At 55.9% G+C, this 18,094-nt stretch overlaps 1 protein-coding gene across 8 annotated transcripts in view; it reads right to left on the reverse strand.

Annotated features, from left to right (window-relative positions):
• Positions 1 to 2,855: 2,855 nt before the first annotated feature.
• Src (SRC proto-oncogene, non-receptor tyrosine kinase) overlaps positions 2,856 to 18,094 on the reverse strand; it is a 67,650-nt gene continuing 52,411 nt past the window's right edge. For all 8 annotated transcript variants that reach the window (XM_028786564.1, XM_028786565.1, XM_028786563.1 and 5 more), the window contains exons 4-14: positions 17,089 to 17,346; positions 15,823 to 15,922; positions 11,418 to 11,516; positions 11,144 to 11,247; positions 9,534 to 9,683; positions 8,488 to 8,643; positions 7,101 to 7,280; positions 6,161 to 6,237; positions 5,454 to 5,607; positions 5,215 to 5,346; positions 2,856 to 4,942 (exon numbers count right to left, since the gene is read on the reverse strand). In XM_028786564.1, coding sequence (XP_028642397.1) covers positions 4,734 to 4,942; positions 5,215 to 5,346; positions 5,454 to 5,607; positions 6,161 to 6,237; positions 7,101 to 7,280; positions 8,488 to 8,643; positions 9,534 to 9,683; positions 11,144 to 11,247; positions 11,418 to 11,516; positions 15,823 to 15,922; positions 17,089 to 17,338 — 1,611 coding nt within the window. In that variant the 5' untranslated portion in view covers positions 17,339 to 17,346 and the 3' untranslated portion in view covers positions 2,856 to 4,733. The remainder of the gene's footprint in view (positions 4,943 to 5,214; positions 5,347 to 5,453; positions 5,608 to 6,160; positions 6,238 to 7,100; positions 7,281 to 8,487; positions 8,644 to 9,533; positions 9,684 to 11,143; positions 11,248 to 11,417; positions 11,517 to 15,822; positions 15,923 to 17,088; positions 17,347 to 18,094) is intronic.

Consider the following 18,094-nt stretch of genomic DNA (forward strand, 5'->3'; position numbering starts at 1 on the left):
AGAGAGAGAGAGAGAGAGAGAGAGAGAGAGAGAGAGAGAGAGAGAGATCTGCTGGGATAAAAGAGAGGACCAGAGAAATAAAGCCACAGAGATGTCACACACACACATACACACACTATCCTGAGTATGAGACAAATAAGAAAATGGGACACAGGACTTTTTTTTAGGGTTTCTTTATGTGGCCCTGGCTATCCCTGAACTCGCCCTCGCCCTGTAGACCAGGCTGGACTCCAACTCAGAGATCCGCCTGCCTCAGCTTCTCAAGTGCTGGGAACTTAGGTATGTGCCACCACTGCCCAGCAGACACAGGACTTGAACACCAGCACTGGGGAGGCAGAGGGATCAGAAAGATTGTAGGAGACACAGAAACAGAGTTTGCTATGAGAGTGTGTCTCCTTGCAGGGTCAGAAATGAAGTCTCACTAACATGGCTGCCTGAACAAGGATGACACCAACATATGTGTTGACACGAAAGGGGGACATCTCACAGAGCCTCAATCCTAGACAAAGACCTGCAGGTGACTAGAACACTGAGAGCAGGAGAGAGACAGCTTTCTCCAGGGGAGAGCATACCAACGGAGTGTCTAAGAACAAGTGGTCAGCCTGAAAAAAAGACATACAAGAAACAGTACACCAACCGAGCAGGTTGCATTTATGTATTTAGGAATACAAACACACGCACACAAACACACACACACAAATTACAGAAAAAAAATGGCTATGAGTTTGAGAGCAGGGAGGATAGTGTATCTCCCAGTGGAAGGCAGGAGTACACAGAAGACCCAGGACAGACGGCTGGCTTGCGAGCCGTGACTGGTTACCCCAACGCCACACAAGCACACATGCAGGGGCTGCAGCAGTGCTGAGCCCAGGCTGAACTCTGGTCCAAGTTTTTCTATGAAGGAACTGATGTCCAGCAGCTCAATCATGAGCCAGTACACGAGGACCCAAGGGACACAGACAAAGAGAGCGACAAGAAATAGGGTGATCGGCTAGACACCGCACACACCCTGAGGAGATACCCTGCCTACTGGACAGGAGGGGCAGATGAGTCTGGGGTTTGAGTGATATTTGCTTTTCATTTTTCCTTGTCTGTGCCTTTCTGAACTGCCCTACACTGCAAGAAGGAAGACACATTATTCTTGACACAGGGAAGTGTTTTCCTGGAAGAAAAATGTATGTAGAATAGGAGCAAACCTGACAGAAAGAGCCCCAAGGGCCCTGGTCCTGAAACAGGAAAGTGGAGCAGCTGAAGGCCCAGGCCAAGCCGTGGCTCCCTCCTCTGTCTGCACCTGTCCTTGTCTCTCTGACAGGCAGAGCCTTGGGAAAGCAAAGAACCATGGGACAGCGTGAGGAACTGGAAACCAGAGAAGGAACTGGCAGGGGGAGAGAGAAGTAGTCACTGTCTCCCTTCCCTGCAGACATGGGCTGGGTCTGGGAATCTCACCCAGCCCCCCAGCACCCCATCCAGGTGCTAGAGCTCAGCTAGCAACCATGACACGACAGTTCCTGACGATTCTGGGACTTGGAGAAAACTTGCAGAGTGTTCTATGGCCTCTGACAGGTTTTGAAGGTTGAATAGGAGTTTCTAGCTTGTCAGAGATAAGAGATTTTCAGAGTAGAACAAGCCCAGACCCTGAATATGAGCTGGAAGTATGTGAGGACAACAGGAGGAGGCTGAGAGTGGGAAGAGAAGGTCAGAGAGAACACTGCATGGAGGTAGATGGATCTCCATGAAGCACACACAGCTCACCTAGGCCACCCCACCCCGAGCGTGCACGCGCACGCACACACACATGCATGCACACACATGTGCGCACACACACATGCAGACAGCAGGAGCACACAGATTCTGAGAACAGAAGATCCACAGGGAAGCAGAAGACAGGCCATAAGCCTCTGTTCGCACCGTCCCTGCTCCCCAATGAACATTTTTAAAAGAAAGAATAGGGCAAGTGAGGCCACCTTCTATAAAGGTCCTTGGGCAGCTGGAGTGTGTGGGAAGAATGAGGTGGCCTCAGGTGTCCACTGTGGACCTGGCTTGTGAAGGTAACTGAGAAGTGTCCTGGTTTTAACTGAGCAGCTAGGAGACGCTTGCAGGCCCAGATGTACTCAGGAGACAATAAGTCACCGCAGGTCTCCTGATGGGCCAGGCAAGGCTAGGAAGGTGTCATGGTTTCTCCCAGGACAGGTGTGTATAGGTTCCCTCCTACCCAGTCCAGCCCCACCAGGGCACACACAACACACACACACATACACAACCCCACATATACACATCACACCACACACACATACCACACATAAACAGCACACACAGCACACCACACACAGCACACCCACCACAAACACACAGCACACCACACACACCCCATATACACACCCACAACCACACACATCATGCACACACAAACACCAAACCCCTCCACACACACATCATACCCCACATACACACCACACCACACCACACATACACACCACACCACACACACTACACCCCATACACACCATACCCACACACCACACACACACTGCACACACAGCATACACACCACACTACAGACAGCACACCCACACCCACACGCCACTGCCTTTGAGATCACCTAGGAACACATTCCATGCATGCTGGGCAGCTCTGCTCCACCCTACCAGCCGCCTGCATCTCACAAACATTCTTGCCTTAAACTTGCTGCCTCCCCCAGACCCTCAAGTAAGTGCAGACATGCTATATCTGTCCCATCTGATCAGTCTCAGGTCCGAAAGCCACTAGCTGCAGGGTTCAAGAACCCTGACTGCCATCTTCCCTCACATCCAGGCCTCTCCTTACTCCTACAGTGTTCAATAAACGGCAGGCCAAACTGAGGTCTGTTTGTGTTTAATCAGACAGTATGCAAAGTATATACAACCAGTCTGGATCCCCCTCCCCCAAGCCTGGGCCATGGAATGTGGGATCCCCAGGCCCTACCCAGAGCTGGGGGTCCCCAAGGCCTCTGCATAGTCATCTGAAATCTACAAAACACTGTTAAAAAGAAAGAAAAAAAAAAGAAAACTGGACAGTTGAGGCCACCTTACACAAAGGTCCTTGGGCAGCTGGAGTCAGGCAGGGAGAATCAGGCAGCAAGCTCAAGCTCGCTGGGTGCGTGGGGGGACTTGGGCAAGAGACTATGGAGGAAAGTGGAAATGTCAGGGCAGGCCCTGCTTGGCATCCTTCCCTGCGAGCAGGGCCTGGCTGGCTCGGATCCCCAGCGGCGGGGACATTATTGCTGTGATGGGACAATGGGTGAAATGGTCACATCTGGGGACAGAGTAGGGATGTTTTTACACGTTAAATATGGACACAAGGGAAGACACACAGACACATGTGTACACACACACACACACACAGGGCCCTTGGTTGAGATGCCACAAATCATCTACTGCCCACCTTACAGACAGGGACACTGAGGCAGAGAGAAGCTACCACATATCCTAAAGCTGGGTGGAAGCCAGGGACCAAGCAGTCAGTTGGCTGCTGTTCCAGGGCCGTGCTCCCCTTGGATGCCCAGCTGTGGATCTACCTATACAGGGGCTGAGCAATGGCAGAGGCCAGAGTCACAGGGGCAGAGAGTCGCTTAGAGAGGGCGGGGTCAGTGTTGGTACACAGCAGTAAGGATCCCTGCCCTCCTTTCCCGGCCAAGGAACTCCACCCCCTCCCTGTGAGTCAGGGAGTCCTGGCATGGACAGGCGAGCAGGGGCTGGGTGTTGAAATGATCGGGACAGAGGAGCAGGGCTCCCCACTTCTTAGCTCCTCCTCTTCTACCTGACTGTCACTGCAGCCTGAGCGCTCACTCCACTTCATGGCTGGCTCTTAAGGTCAAGGCCCACCCGCACTGTGAGGGAAGCCTGTTCCACACCGTGACTTTCCACCCCTTGCTCCTGGCTCGCCTCCCGCTTGCCTCTTCCCCCACGACAGAGCCACGAGCATCAGTGGAGCAGAGCCGACGTGAAGCCACTCTCAGGCCGCAGCCTGCCCACTGCCTTGGAGGACAGTTCTCATTAGTTCCTGAGGAAGACAGAGGGAGCACCAGGTGCCGAGCCCACCTCAACCCTAAACTGCCCGTGGTCTTGGGCAGGTCACAGCCCCTCCTGGATTCAGTCTTTGCAACAGAGAAATGAGGGCAATGTGTTGGTGATCTCAAGGGTCCCTTGTGGAGGACGGGGCTGAGGAAGTGCTCACTCTGACACATATCCCAACTGGTGTTGGGCCTTGGGCTGTCTAGCCTGAGAGCCACGGAAGAGGGTTCTAGACCCAATGTTCCACCCAGAAGCCTCCAACAAGGATGGCCAGGGGCAGGAAGTACATATAGGCCAAGGGCTGGGCCTCATTCCTCTTTGGAAAGGCTCTCTGGCCAGCTTGAAACAGACCCAGGGTGAAAAAAGTGGGGAGGAGTCAGGTGAGTAGAGTGGGTTGAGGCTGGAAGCTATCCCTTAGCTCTGCTCATCACCCAGTGTGTCCTGCGAGAAGCAGGCTAACTCCAGAGAGAATGCACAGAGACAGCCTGTGCCATGGCAGGTGTGGGACAGTCACTGTACCAGCCTCAACCTGTCCTTCCAGGCTGCCCCTGTCCCTGAAGCCCTTCCATGCTCCAGAAGGGGCACTGCTGAGGCAACTCAGCCTCAGAGAGAGGATGAAGGAAGGCAGGTGCATCAGAGGCGATACCCAGAATCCTAGAGGTGACAGTTCTGTGCACACAGTCCCTATAGGTTCTCCCCAGGCTGGTACTGTGGCTCAGTGGACGTAAAGTAGTCCTCCAGGAAGGCCTGCAAGTACTCGAAGGTGGGCCGCTCCTCGGGCTCCTTCCGCCAGCACTGGCACATGAGCTCATGCAGGGACTCAGGGCACTCGGGGGGACAAGGCATCCGGTAGCCCCGCTCAACCTGATCCAGCACCTCGCGGTTCACCATCCCTATGAACAGAGAGAGGGCTGTGAGGAGATGGCGCCAGACACTGAGGCTAAGAGCCCTGACCAGAGGCAGCCTGTGACCAGAGGTCAGCCTCTTTGACATCCAGCCAGGAAAGAGGAAGCCCAGGGGTAGTGTGTGTGTGTGTGTGTGTGTGTGTGTGTGTGTGTGTGTGTGTTTGTGGGGGGTGGGGGGGAGGGAAAGGGAAAGGGAGAGGGAGAGACAGACAGACTTGCCCCTAGGACCAAGGTCAGGGACACAGGTATAGCGTCCTCACCAGGATAGGGTACTCTTCCCTTAGTGGTGAGCTCGGTCAGTAGGATCCCAAAGGACCACACATCCGACTTGATGGTGAACCTGCCATACAGAGCAGCTTCGGGGGCGGTCCACTTGATGGGGAATTTGGCACCTGCAAGCAAGAAAGCACAGGGCATCACTGCCGGCCTGCCGCAGGCACGCTGCTCTCATTTCCATCCGACAGACTGACGCCATCAGATGACCCCCAGGCGCTCCCACCTTGCCGGGCTGTGTATTCGTTGTCTTCTATGAGCCGGGCCAGCCCAAAGTCGGCCACTTTGCACACCAGGTTCTCCCCGACTAGGATATTGGCCGCTCGGAGGTCCCGGTGCACATAGTTCATTCGCTCCACATAGGCCATGCCTGAAGCGATCTGTGGAGACAGAGAGCCTGGCTCAGGGGCTAACCCACACCCATCTGTGTGCTGTAAGCAGGTGCCTCAGGCTAGCCATTCCTGGGGATAGAAAGACACCCCAATACCCTGCCCACCCGATGTCTTTTCAAGCAAGGAGCTTCATTCAGCAAATAATAAGCAGCACTGGTTTGAAAAGGTAGACCAGTGCTCAGTGGGGGAGGGGACAGCAATGAGCAACAGGAGGTCACAGTAAGATTCAGCCAGGAGGACAGGTAAGTATATAAAAAAGAGGCCCCAGATGACCCACAGACACAGATGCATGCCAGGTCCTGCCTGTTGTCCCAAGTCCCCTCTCTGAGCCTCTGTTTCCTCATCTAGCAAACGGAAGTAATAAATTTTAACTTTTAACATTTTACTTTTATTCGTAATTATGTGTATGTGTGCCTCTGATTCCCAGTACCACTCCAGGAGCCTGCAAGGTGAGACTCTGGTGTGATGAAAGCAGGCCTCCTGAAGGGGGCGCTCTGAGCCCGAGAGCTAGAGGTATAAGAAGGTGGAAGAGGAGACTCACCTGAGCCGACATGTCCACCAGCTGGGGTAGCCGCAAGTATTTGCCCGTTTCCCCCTTGAGAAAGTCCAGCAGACTCCCTGGAGAGAGAGAGCCAGCTCTAGCCTTACCTGAGTCTCCGTGTGCAGGAAACTGTGACTCCCAGATCCTGGTCCCCTGCTCAAAGGCCAACACCCCAGGGAAATAGACCAGGGAATCCTACTGGGTCCTTGGAGTAAGTGGGGTAAGGAGGAGGTCAGGCAGACACAACAGGGGGTTGTAAGATCAAGTGTAAAGCCCTAGACAAATAGGTTTATCAGGGTCAAACCGGCCAGCCAGTGGCTGCCTGGGGCTGGAGCTGGAGACTCACTCACTAAGGACAGCAGGGAACTCTGGGGTAACGGGGATGCTATACATATATACTTTTGTTTTGAGACAGGGTCTCAAGTAACCCAACTTGCTATGCAACAGAGGCTGACCTTGAACTCTGGATCCTCCTGTCTACCTGCCCAGTGCTGGGATGATAGGTGTGTGTCATCATGCCTAGTTCTTGCAGTCCTAGGGATCAAATCTAAGGCCAAACCCAGGGCCTCGTGCATGCTAGGCAAGCACTCTACCAAGCAAGCTACAACTCCAACCCCACACTGCTGTTTACCGAGACAGTCTTGCTGTGTACCCAGCCTGACCTCAAACTCAAGATCCTCCTGCCTCAACCCCATGGGCACAGGTGTTACAGGTGTGTGCACCACACCAGCAACAACAGGATTCTTGACAGTGGTAAAGGACAAAAGAAGAATCTTTTAGAAAAAAAAAAAAAGTAGACTTGTTATTATTTACGAAAGGAGAGAGGCAGTCCCTGACATAGCCGTCCACTCATCAGGTTGGTTTGGGGTAAGGAGTAAGTTGCCCTTGGCCCACCCTGTATGGGCACCTGAGCCTCGGTTGTCCCCAGCTCAGACCTTACCCTTGTTCATGTACTCTGTCACAATGTAAATGGGTTCTTCAGACACCACGGCATACAACTGCACCAGCTTCTCATGCCTCAGTTTCTTCATGACTTGGGCCTCCTGGAGGAAGGCCTCTGGAGACATGGTGCCTGGCTTCAGGGTTTTGATGGCAACCCTCGTGGTGCCGTTCCAAGTCCCTGTGGGGGAGAGACATAGTAACATCAGCACAGGCCACCATTCTGTTGCACTGGGGCCGGCCAGGCCAGCCCACATGGGTACCTGTCTCAACCCCTGCCTCTGAACTCATGGCCTGGGCTTGGGCAAGGCCAGATACCATACTGAGACTCTCTATTCCCACTCAGAAATGGAGACCCCTCCAAGGGCTGCGAAATGAGTGTCTGGACCCTGCTCACAGTGACTGCTACTGGGATGTTGATTGATTTGGAATGCTGCCCAGAAGTAGGGCAGCAGCCTGAGGGGTGGGCAGTCAGTACTCCAGGCACCAGCAACCAGAACATGGGACAGAGGAGACGGAGGGCTGTGTCTGGGGCCACTGGGGATGAGAGGTCAGCTCGGCGCCTGTGCTGCATTAGGGAACTGACAGGCCAGCTTGGGAGAACTCCGTGTCACAGGGACAGAGTCTGACAGTAGACTGGGTCATCTTTCTAGCAGTCTTGAGCCAGGCCAGATGGCCTGATTCCTGGTGGTTGCTGGTCTCTAGGGAAAGGTGGGAAACCCTCAGATCACCACACACCAAGAATCATAGCTGAGGTTGAGAAGGACAGAGGCTGTGGCTCACCCAGGCTCTGCCCAAACCCTCCTTTTGTTCTCAGCTTAAAAGCTGGCTTCTCCTTCTGCCCCTCCTCCTCACAACCCAGGACTTCCCTTGCCCGCCTGGCCTGGCCTCTCCAATGCCCTCTGAAAGGAAGACAGTGAAGTGGCAACAGTCACTACAGCCCCACAGTCCCCCTCTACTCCTGGGTGGGCAGAGAGCAGCCGATGGCAGGGGAGCCTGGGCTTGGTGAGGGCAGCTCAATGTCCCAGTGGCTTCACAACTAGACAGGAAACCTAACACTGACTTCGCACTACTCTCTCTGCACAGCGCTGCCGCTTTCTATGCTGAGCTAATATGCAGACGCCTCTTGACGCTTAGCATCAGCCCCTTGTTCACATCAGGACCACGGGCTACAAGGAGTCAGGTGCCCACTTCAGTGCTGACCCCGGGTGAGTAATGGGGGGGAGACAGGAAGTGGGGGAAGGGGTTGGAGGTGATATAGTTTGTATAGTTAATATACAACAATAAAATAAAAAACAGAGCCCAGTTGTTCAGTAGACAATGAAAGAGAGGGACTCAGGGCCTTTGAGCTGTCTAGCTGAGATGTGCCAGGGGTATGTGTTCCTTACCCATCCACACCTCTCCAAAGCAACCCTGGCCCAGCTTGACCTCCAGCCGCAGGGACTCCCGGGGGATCTCCCACGCATCCTTGGCCAGGCCCTGGGTCTGAGGCTTGGATGTGGGACACACGGTAGTGAGGCGGTGACACAGGCCATCAGCATGTTCTGGAGATAGAGGCAGGAAATGGAGCTCAGGTAGGGTCCCACAGCAAGCTGGCTTCCCTGTCCTGTGTGTACCCCAGTCACCTAGCAAGATCTCAGTCCACAGATGGAACAGAGGATAGTTTGGGAGAGGGGAGAATCCTTTGGGAGCCCTGGACAGCATTCCAGAGGAAGAGGTTCCTGGCCTGGATTTGAGGGGTAACTAGGTGGCACCCCACACAGCACATCACCTATGCCAGAGCCCAAGACAAGATTAGCTGTAGCGTTGGACGAGGTGCCAGGTGGTGGGAAGCTGTAGGTGAGGGCGGAGGAACTGGCAGGGGAGGGCAGGGGGCAACCGTTAGCCACCTGGGCTTGCAGCCTTGGGGCTGTCTCACAAGGTTCCAAGGTAGCCCTGGAGGATTTGGTCTGGGAACCAAATGATTCCCAGAGCATTAGCAGACAGACAGAGGGGCAGCCAGTCCTAGAGAGGCTGAGGCCCAGGCCAAGGAGGCAGCTCAAGGAGCTACACCTAAAACAGCCACATACACAGAAGGGCACACACCAGCCCCGTCACTGCACACGGCCTCGGCCCAGCTCCAGCCCGCTCTGCCCTACTCTATCAAAGAAGCCTCCCCCTCCTTCTCTCCCAGGAACTGGTTCAGACCAGTCTTAGGGCTGTGGAAACAATCAACACCAGCCTCTGGCCCCTCCCTTCTAGCTTGCTCCAGGCAGACCTCCTCCTCACCAGCCAGCTGCAGAGGAAGGAGAGGAGGGGGGCTGGGCAGGGGAAGAGGGGAGAAGGGAGGAGATGGAGGACAGGCAGGGAGGGAAGAGGCATCCAGTGGTAAGGAGGCACACCCTGAGGCACCGTGCTCCCATGGGTGAGTCCCCACAGGGCCAGGGGTACTCACTGGAGTAGTAAGCCACGAGCTGCTGCAGGCTGTTGAACTGGGTGCGGGAGGTGATGTAGAACCCGCCGCTGTCCAGTTTTCGGATCTTGTAGTGTTTCACGTTTAGGCCCTTGGCATTGTCGAAGTCGGATACGGAGAGGCAGTAGGCACCTGTGGGTAGGCAGGGAGGAGACCCCAGGCACCCTGCTTGTGTGCTTCTTGCTGGAGGAAGTGAGTTAGTCCCACTCTCTTTCAGCCCCTAGTATGCTGAGAAGATTGGGCTCCAGGGCAGCCACGTAAACATCAACCCCCAACGGCAGACACGCCGCCCCCAAACTCCCAGCCCTGGTAAGACATCTGAATCCTAAATGTGCTCACAACTACGTGACCCTGACAAGCCGCTGCTTGCCTTCTCTGTTTCCTCCCTACACAATGAGATGACCGTGAAGATTCACTTGGTACTCAGCAAGCACTCCATAAATGCTGGCCACAGCCCTCTCTGGGGATGCCCACTCCGTGTCTGTCCTGTTCTGCTTACTGGAGACCAGCTGAGCAGACAAGAGTAATGGCTGGCTATGTGAGCATGTGAGTACTTAGTCCAGGGCAGGAGGTACATTCAGAGTGTGGCCTGCCGACCCTGCCACTGCCCTGCCTCTGGAGCCTAGAAAACCAGCAGCTGGGAATGTCCTGAGCAGAGACCTTTACTAAATAAAGCCTGGATAGCCTCAGGGAGAGGCGGGCGCAGGGTCCAGGGAGCTGCCAGGTAGTGGGCAGTTTGGAGTAGCAGGGCTGCCCGCCACCCACTGAGGAGGTCCCTGGAGCCCCACTGCATATTGTCAGGTAAATATGATCTTCTGGAACACGTGAGTGAGTCAGGCAGGGCTAGGCCTGGGACCCAACCTAACCTGTCTCAAAGCAACACTGGGAAGTCATGTTTTCAACAGTCTGCCCACTTCATGTGCACAAAGAAGGCATGGGCTGATGATATCCCTATGCCCAGTGGCAACACGCTCATGTTTGCCTATACCCCCAAGTCCCAAGAACCAGGACCACACCACATTACACTGGCTAACCCCAACAGTGCACAAGCACACCACACACACACACACACACACACACACACACACCCCAATGTGTACTGTGCACAGCACACAGCGGGGGTGGTGCACTTTTCCATCTCCTGCTGAGCCCCAGGCCCACAGGAAGCAGCCTGGCTTGGTTGCCATAGTGATAGACTAGGAGAAAGGTCAGAAACAGAGAAGAAACAGTGGGGGAAGGGCAAGGCCAGGAAAGGCCCCTGGGAAAGGGAAAAGGGAAACAGAGGGGCACACTGCTTCTGTACCCATCCTGAGAACACATCTACAGCCGTGTGACACTCCTGGTAACCTGTACCTATTCCCGGTGTGAGGCACTGAGGCCAGAGGAAAGCCTCAGCTTACGTGTCCTGACCACCTCTGGATCACTCAGTCTTCCTCAAGTACCACCTTAACTTTAATTTCTGCAATGTCCTCCAGTGAAAGGCTCTCCGGTCCCCACCCCCATGTACCAAACTCCTATTCACGCTCCAATACCCAGCTCAAATAACACCCTCAAAGCTGAGCTCTGCCGGCCACAGGTGTGCTCAGACATACCTTTTGTGGTCTCACTCTCCCTCACGAGGAAGGTCCCTCTGGGGTTCTCGGCGTTGAGCAGTAGCCGCTCTGATTCTCTTCTAGTGATCTTGCCAAAGTACCACCTGGGGTGGGAGGGACAAGACTGTGTCTGTCAACCAGGGTTTGCTGGCCACAATGTTGGCCCTGGGTACTAGGGACTCAGGGTGGCCAGGCTACTGCCCATTCAGGCCCATGAGGGACCCTGTACTAGAGGTGGTAGTGGCAGCAGACCATAGCCGAACAACATACTCACTCTTCAGCCTGGATGGAATCGGAGGGCGCCACATAGTTGCTGGGGATGTAACCGGTCTGTCCGGTGCTCAGCGAGTGTGCCAGCCACCAGTCTCCCTCTCTGAGCAGGAGGAGGGAGGGAGCAAAGAATGAGGTCACCAGGGCAGCAGGGTCGGTAACCCTGACATCCCCGAGTGCACGGCCAGGCTCTGCAGCAAGGAAAGCCGGGCTAGCCTGTGGACACAGCAAGCCAGCAGGAACTGGCTGGAACCTCCACCTCTCTGACACACTGACCCAGAGGGACGCCACCTAAAACCTCAGCAGAACTGAGCCCCATCCACCCAAGGACTGAACTGTCCAGAAGTGCACAGCGGCCTGCAGGTGCCAAGGGCTGCCTTAGGAGAGAGGAAGGGAGGACGCTCCCTGTCTGGGGCAGAAGCAGGGTTTACACGAGATGCCACGCTAGACCTTCAAAGTCTCCCCAAGCTCTGAGAGCCCTAATGCCCAACGGAGACAAGGGCTGGCCCGTCTGGCCCAGCGATAGCTCAGGCTCATCCTTTCAAACAACACTACTTGCCCCTGTCCCAAATCATAGCTCACTCCTAAAAGTCCTTAACCAGAAACTACAGGCCTCCTCCTGCAGCCTATCTGTGGGGAAAGTGAAGCCAGAGAGAACTGGGCCGTGCCCAAAGTCACACAGCAAGTCATGGGAAATGAGGTGAGCAAGCCCCATGCTCAGAGTCCTCTACACTAACTACCCCAGGAAGAGGGGAGGAAGGCGGGAGGATCCCAGCAGGGTTCAGGCTCTGGACCTGGGCAGGAGGGGAAGGGGCAGAAGTACCTTTGCAGCCATCTGAATGTGAACCAGGTCTGGCTGGAGCAGGGGTCCAGAGACAGAGGAGGGAGGAGCAAGCGAGAGCCCGACAGGAGAGAAGAGGCAGAGATGGGGGTGGTGAGAGGCCGTGGCAGGGGGGCCAAGGGAGAGAGCGAGAGCCAGGCAGTGCTGGGGACACTGGGGACAGGATCCAGGGGGCAGCCAGAGACCTCACATCCAAAGCAACCAAAGGGGACAGGGACAAGGTTGGAGGTTTGAGGGAGGATTGGAGGACAAGGCCTGGGTGCTAGGATCCAGCCCTTCCCACACCCACTGTACAGACGAGAAGACTGAGGCTGGAGAAGCAGAGGGCTCTGTGCAAGGTCACACAGCCAGGCCAGGTGCCTCCCTGTGGGTACCATGAGGCTCAATGGCTCTGCAACTCTTCATGCAAGGCTTGGGGAGTAGACAAGAGTGGGTTCAAATTAGTCAGCTAATGTAGCCTTAGCCCTGCCTTGACCCTGAGAAGACACACAGCATCCCCACCCTGGCCCAGAGACAGAAAAGCCCTGGCCTCGAGTCACACAGTCCCGACTTGAATGCGCTGCTTCACAGATGGAGAAGTTGAGGCCAGGAGCAAGCGGAGCTGAGGAAACTTGAAGGACCTGCTGGAGGCCAGGTGACCATCAGACCCTGGCTAATGCTGGGCCATAGGGCTCCCTTCCAGGTGACATGCGCAGTGAAGAGGGTGGATCATGAGGGACACACACAGGCAAGGTGCAAGCTCACCTAGCACCCGTGCCCCAAAGCTCCACCCTCGCTTGGCGTACATACATTTCTGTCTGGTTTGACCCCCAAGATCAACAAGGAAGAAGGCAAGGCCTCCCACCCCGGCTGAGGAAACGACATTTGAGACGAGTGGAAGACCCAGTCACTCTTGTAAGAAGACCAGTGTTTTCTTTATAGATTGAGGAAACTGAGGCACAGAGGAGAATGATGATTTGCCCAGAGCCACACAACATAGCCAACGGCAGAGAGAGGCTGAAGTCAGGGGTCCCTAAGGTCCACAGCCAAATGCAGCAAGCAAGCTCTCCAAATCTGCAAAGGCCGAGAGGCCCAGAAGCCAGGGGACAAGAGACAGGGAGACAGGAGGACTGGGGCAGAAGACAGTCTGTACCAGGACGGGGCCCCGGTTTGACATCAGAGACCACAGAACGAGGTGGCCAAACTATAGCCAGAATGAGCAAAGCAGCCTGACAGGTCCCTAGGGGTTCACTGGCCTGTTTAGGGGTCACCTTCACAAGAAAATGGGCAGAGAAATACCGAACTGCTCCCCCACCCCCATGTAAAGGCTGAGCTCCCTGGCTGGCTCCCAGAAGGTCACATGTCAGCATATGGACCACCGTGGAGTAGGTGCTAAAACAACTAAAGCTGTTGATATCACAAGAGCTAAACAGGAACTGAACCACTAAACCCATACCTCCTACTGCGCCTGCACTGCACCCCTTTCCAACCTTCAAAAACCCAAGCCAAGTAGTTGTTCCTGGAGGAACACTGGGACCCTGGACAAACAGCACGCCCTCTCTGGGTTTTAGTATTCACATTCATAAAGGAGGCAATATCTAGTAAGTGCAGTCTGTACATAGCTTCAGGCTGGGCTCAGGGTAGGGGATGACCACTCGGCTTCAGTGTACCTACTCCAGAAATGGGGTATCAATCCCCACTTCCTATGCCAAGGGTCTAGGAGGACAGACTTGCCTTGGGTAGCCAGGGGCTTGGTCAGGGGTCTGGCACTCTCCCATGTGAGGGGCCCTAGTTTCTCAGCCAGGAAGAGGTGCCAGGCCAAGCTGAGCTGAGAATAACAACATTCTCCAGCAGGCACAACGGTTTGGCACCTGAACATCTCTGAGTCTGAGTAGAGCAGGAGTTAGTCAGGAGGCCCCAGCAGCAGGTCCAATAGCCAGATCCTGGCCCCACCATTCCTGTGACCCCAACACCCAGGGACTTCCAGCCGATGAGACTCCTCTGTGACTCACTCCAACTGCCTAACTGTACAGCCCCACCATCCTAAAAGGCAACAAGAGGGGAGAACGATACTGCACCCCAAAGAAGTGGAGGCTGTTGTGACCCCAGAGTAAGACACAGAGCCTGAGTCCCCAAGCCTTTCCTGCCTCCTGTCACTTGTGCAGAGACTCCCCACAGGGTTGGTCAGCACCGGGCACAACCTCCAAGGTCTGTGGCCATTCCTTCTCTCAGCTCTGCCTCTATCAGCTGTGTGACTCTGGGTGAGTCAACTATCCTCCCTGTGCCAGGGTCACACTGCTCCTCCTCCTGGCCACCAATGCCACCAGCATCTGGGGACATGGGGACGCAGAGGGTTCCCATTAGGAGGGAAGGAACATCTGGCTACTCTGGTCGGGAGGTACTAGGGAGGCCCCTCCCCCAGGGTACAGGCTAGGAAAAGGAGAGCAAATGCCCGGGTTCCATCCTGGGTTTGCTGTTGGTAGCCATGTGACCTTGGACAAGGGCCTTCACGACTTTGAGCCTCAGTTTCCTCATTCACAAAACAGAGCCAGCCCCTGCCCAGTAGCTGCTTCTCCAGGATCAGAGATAACAAGATGGAGGGGCGTGAGTGAGAGGCACAGCCCATGGCTCTTGCTGTTGCATCACACAGAGGGCACTCCCACCCTGGATCTTGAGGGATGAATAGGAGTTCACCAGGTGGATACAGGAGAAGAAATATTTCAGGCAAACAGAGTAGCATGCTCAAGGATCGGGAGGCAGGAGCAGCAAGACACGCCCAGGGAAACGGAAAACCTACCTCATTAGCCACCGGAGCACTCTGTGATGGAGCCTCTCTGCCCTCCAGAACAGCTCAAATCAAAGTCCCCAAGCCTTACCTGCTCCAGGGAGAGGCCTCCACAGTCCAGCACCCCTCCATCAGCTGCCCCCCTCCCAGGGATGCTGCCCACCACCCTTACCTGCAGTGGCTCACCGTCCTCCCTTGGGTGGGCAGTCAGATAGAGACAGCCCCCTCTCCAGGAGTCATCTTGCAGGGACCCCAGCCTGCTTCTGCCCACCCCTGGCCTGGTCTGGGGTAACCCACTCCCCACCACACTGCCTCCCTCCATGGCCTCCAGAATACACTGGGTCCTGCATGTAACTGGTACCCAATGTGGGGAGTCACAAATCAGAAGAGGGAGGAAGAGAACTAACAGGAAGGTGTGGGGAGAAGATGGAGGGTTGGCTCAAACAGGTGAGATGCAGGATAAGCTACAGGGACAGGGAGAGAGCTGGAAACACACAGGGGCAGTGGAGGAAGCACATGCAGACAGCAGCCCCCAGCCTCAGCAAAGCATCCCCCTCTACCTGACCTCGGTACACACCTGACATCCACCTTCCTCCTAAGGGCCAGCGAGAGAGAAGCAGAGAGAAGGAGGGGCTGAGGTGCGAAGACAGGGCCCAGGGCGAGGGAGGAGACTGGTTGGGTCTAGGGAGGGCCACCACCCACCAAGAGCAGAGGCAACCCTGTCGGCTCTGCACCGCCCTCTGCCGGCAGCTCTGAGTATAGCCGGGCCCATGCTCCCAGTGCAGTCGCCTCCGGGCCACTCACGTGTTATTGACAATCTGCAGCCGCTCCCCTTTCTTGAAGGACAGGTCAGTCTCTGTCCGTGACTCATAGTCATAGAGGGCCACAAAGGTGGTCACCCCACCTGCAGAGAGGGATGGGAGGTGTCAGAACCCTGCAGGGGGTGGGGTGGGAGACCGCCTTCCTCACTCACCAGCCAGTCCCAGGGAGGGAGCTAAGTAGCCCGAGCCTCCTGCTGGGCTGCAGACTGCTCTTTGTCTGATGTGTCTACTGACACAAGCAGAAGCCCCAGAGAACAGGGTCCCTTGCCCCACACTCAGACCCAGCACACAGTAGATACTCCAAGCCCCGTACTTAAGGGACTCTGCCTGTGTGTGTGCCTGGCAGCTTGAGGTTTGGGGCGAAGCTTCAGGACCCTTCCCCTGATTGTCCCCTCACCCACGGCTGCTCCTTGGACTCCTGCATCCCACCCTCCGCTGAGCAAGGCTCCACAAATGCTTTTCAAATGATAGAATGGGTGTGTGGCGGCATGGCGGGAAGTGCCTGTCCGAGGGTCTCAGCACAACCAAGTTCCTGTGGTGGAATGTGGGGCTGGGAACCCCTACATCCCGTGTCTGCATTCTGCATGTGAGCATGTGCACAGGTCCATCTGAGGGCCCAAGGTTGTATGCTCACCTGTATCCGTGTGTGCTCCACACTGCTGGTGTCTGGCCTAGGTGTGTCTCTAGGAGCACTGTGAGCATTTTGTTGGTGTCTCCACTCAGTGTGGGTACATGTCCAGTGTGGGCACATAACATGGCTGAGTTTGGGTGGGATTTGTAGGTGTGGGTGTGCATCCGTGCGTGTGGCTCAGTCTGAGCGTGGGATTTGCACGCATGGGTGCGCAGCCGTGAGTATGGCTCCGTCAGAGCGTGGGATTTGCACGTGTGGGTGTGTAGCCATACTTGCAGGAGCGTGAGTCACCCTGCGCAGTCCCAGGCGGCAGGGCTGCCGCACCACAAAGCGCCAGCAGAGGGCGCAGGGGCGCACTCGGCCACTGCACAGCAGAGCCAGGAACAAAGGCCGGGCGGGAGGCGGCAGCTAGTCCACCGCGCTCCTTCCCGTGCGAGCCTCAGGGTCCCCTACAACCCTCTCCTTCGGAACCCCTGAACCTGGCAGACCCAAGGAAGCAGGAGTCCCCTTCCCAGTTTATGAGTCCTTCCCCCTTCGCGGCCTCCGGAAAACCAAGTCTCCAGAACCCAGAGAGGATGCACCACAGCTCAGGGACACACAGCAAGGGGGAGGGCCGACCTGCCAGAGGCCCCGCCCTCTGTGGGGAGGTGACAGTGTCCGAGGAGTTGAAGCCTCCGAAGAGCTTGGGCTCGGCGGCCGCGGGGGACACGAAGGCGGCGCTGGGCCCGCGGTGGCCGTCGGCGGAGGCGGGCTTGCTCGGTGTCTGCGAAGCCGGGAAGGCGCCCCCTGCCCCGTGCACGTTCTCCGCGGGCTCCAGGCTGCGGCGCCGCTGGCTGGCGTCCTTGGGCTTGCTCTTGTTGCTGCCCATGGTCCTGGCTGGGGGGCGACAGAAAACCCTGAGGTAGAGAAGAGCCTCTGGGAACAGACAAGACACCCCATTCGCTCAGTTGATAGGCAAACTGAGGTCCTGAGAAGGGGACTAGCCACCCTAGGAGAGTTCGTCTCACAGTTTCACCTGTAAAATAAGTTGTTGGCACCTTAGGACGCAGCTGTGGATAGAAGACATACCAGTCCAGAGTCCTGACCCCTGGACCCAAAGTCTGTTTCAGTCTTTTATAGGTAGGGGCACTTGAGTCATATCTGTGTCCCCAGCACACAGGAGGGCCTCAGTTAAGTTCTGTTGAATGAATCCTTGCCTGACAAGTTGTCTAACACTGGGGGAAGGTCTAAACGTGTTAACCGAGGCAGCAGTACAGTAAGTGGCTTGAAGAAGGGACGGCCAGGCCTTCCAGCCACAGGACCTTTGCAAACGCTATTCCCTGACAGCTTCACCTCCCAAATCAGGTCCCTTCGACTCTCAGCTCAAAGACTCTTCCTGGGTCAGGGAGATGGCGCAGCAGGTAAAGGCACTATCCCAAACCCTGCTGACCTCAGTCCAGTTCCCAGGACCCACGTGGTGAAAAGGGAGGTGGGAGAAACCGTCCTGCACGATGGCCTCTGACTTCTGACCTTCACACATGCACGGTTCACACACATGCCTCCCTGTGAGCACACAGAGGGAAGGAAGGAAGGAAGGAAGGAAGGAAGGAAGGAAGGAAGGAAGGAAGGAAGGAAGGAAGGAAGG

This window comes from Grammomys surdaster, unplaced genomic scaffold (assembly GCF_004785775.1).
Source record: "Grammomys surdaster isolate TR1022 unplaced genomic scaffold, NIH_TR_1.0 125561, whole genome shotgun sequence".
Lineage (NCBI taxonomy): Eukaryota > Metazoa > Chordata > Mammalia > Rodentia > Muridae > Grammomys > Grammomys surdaster.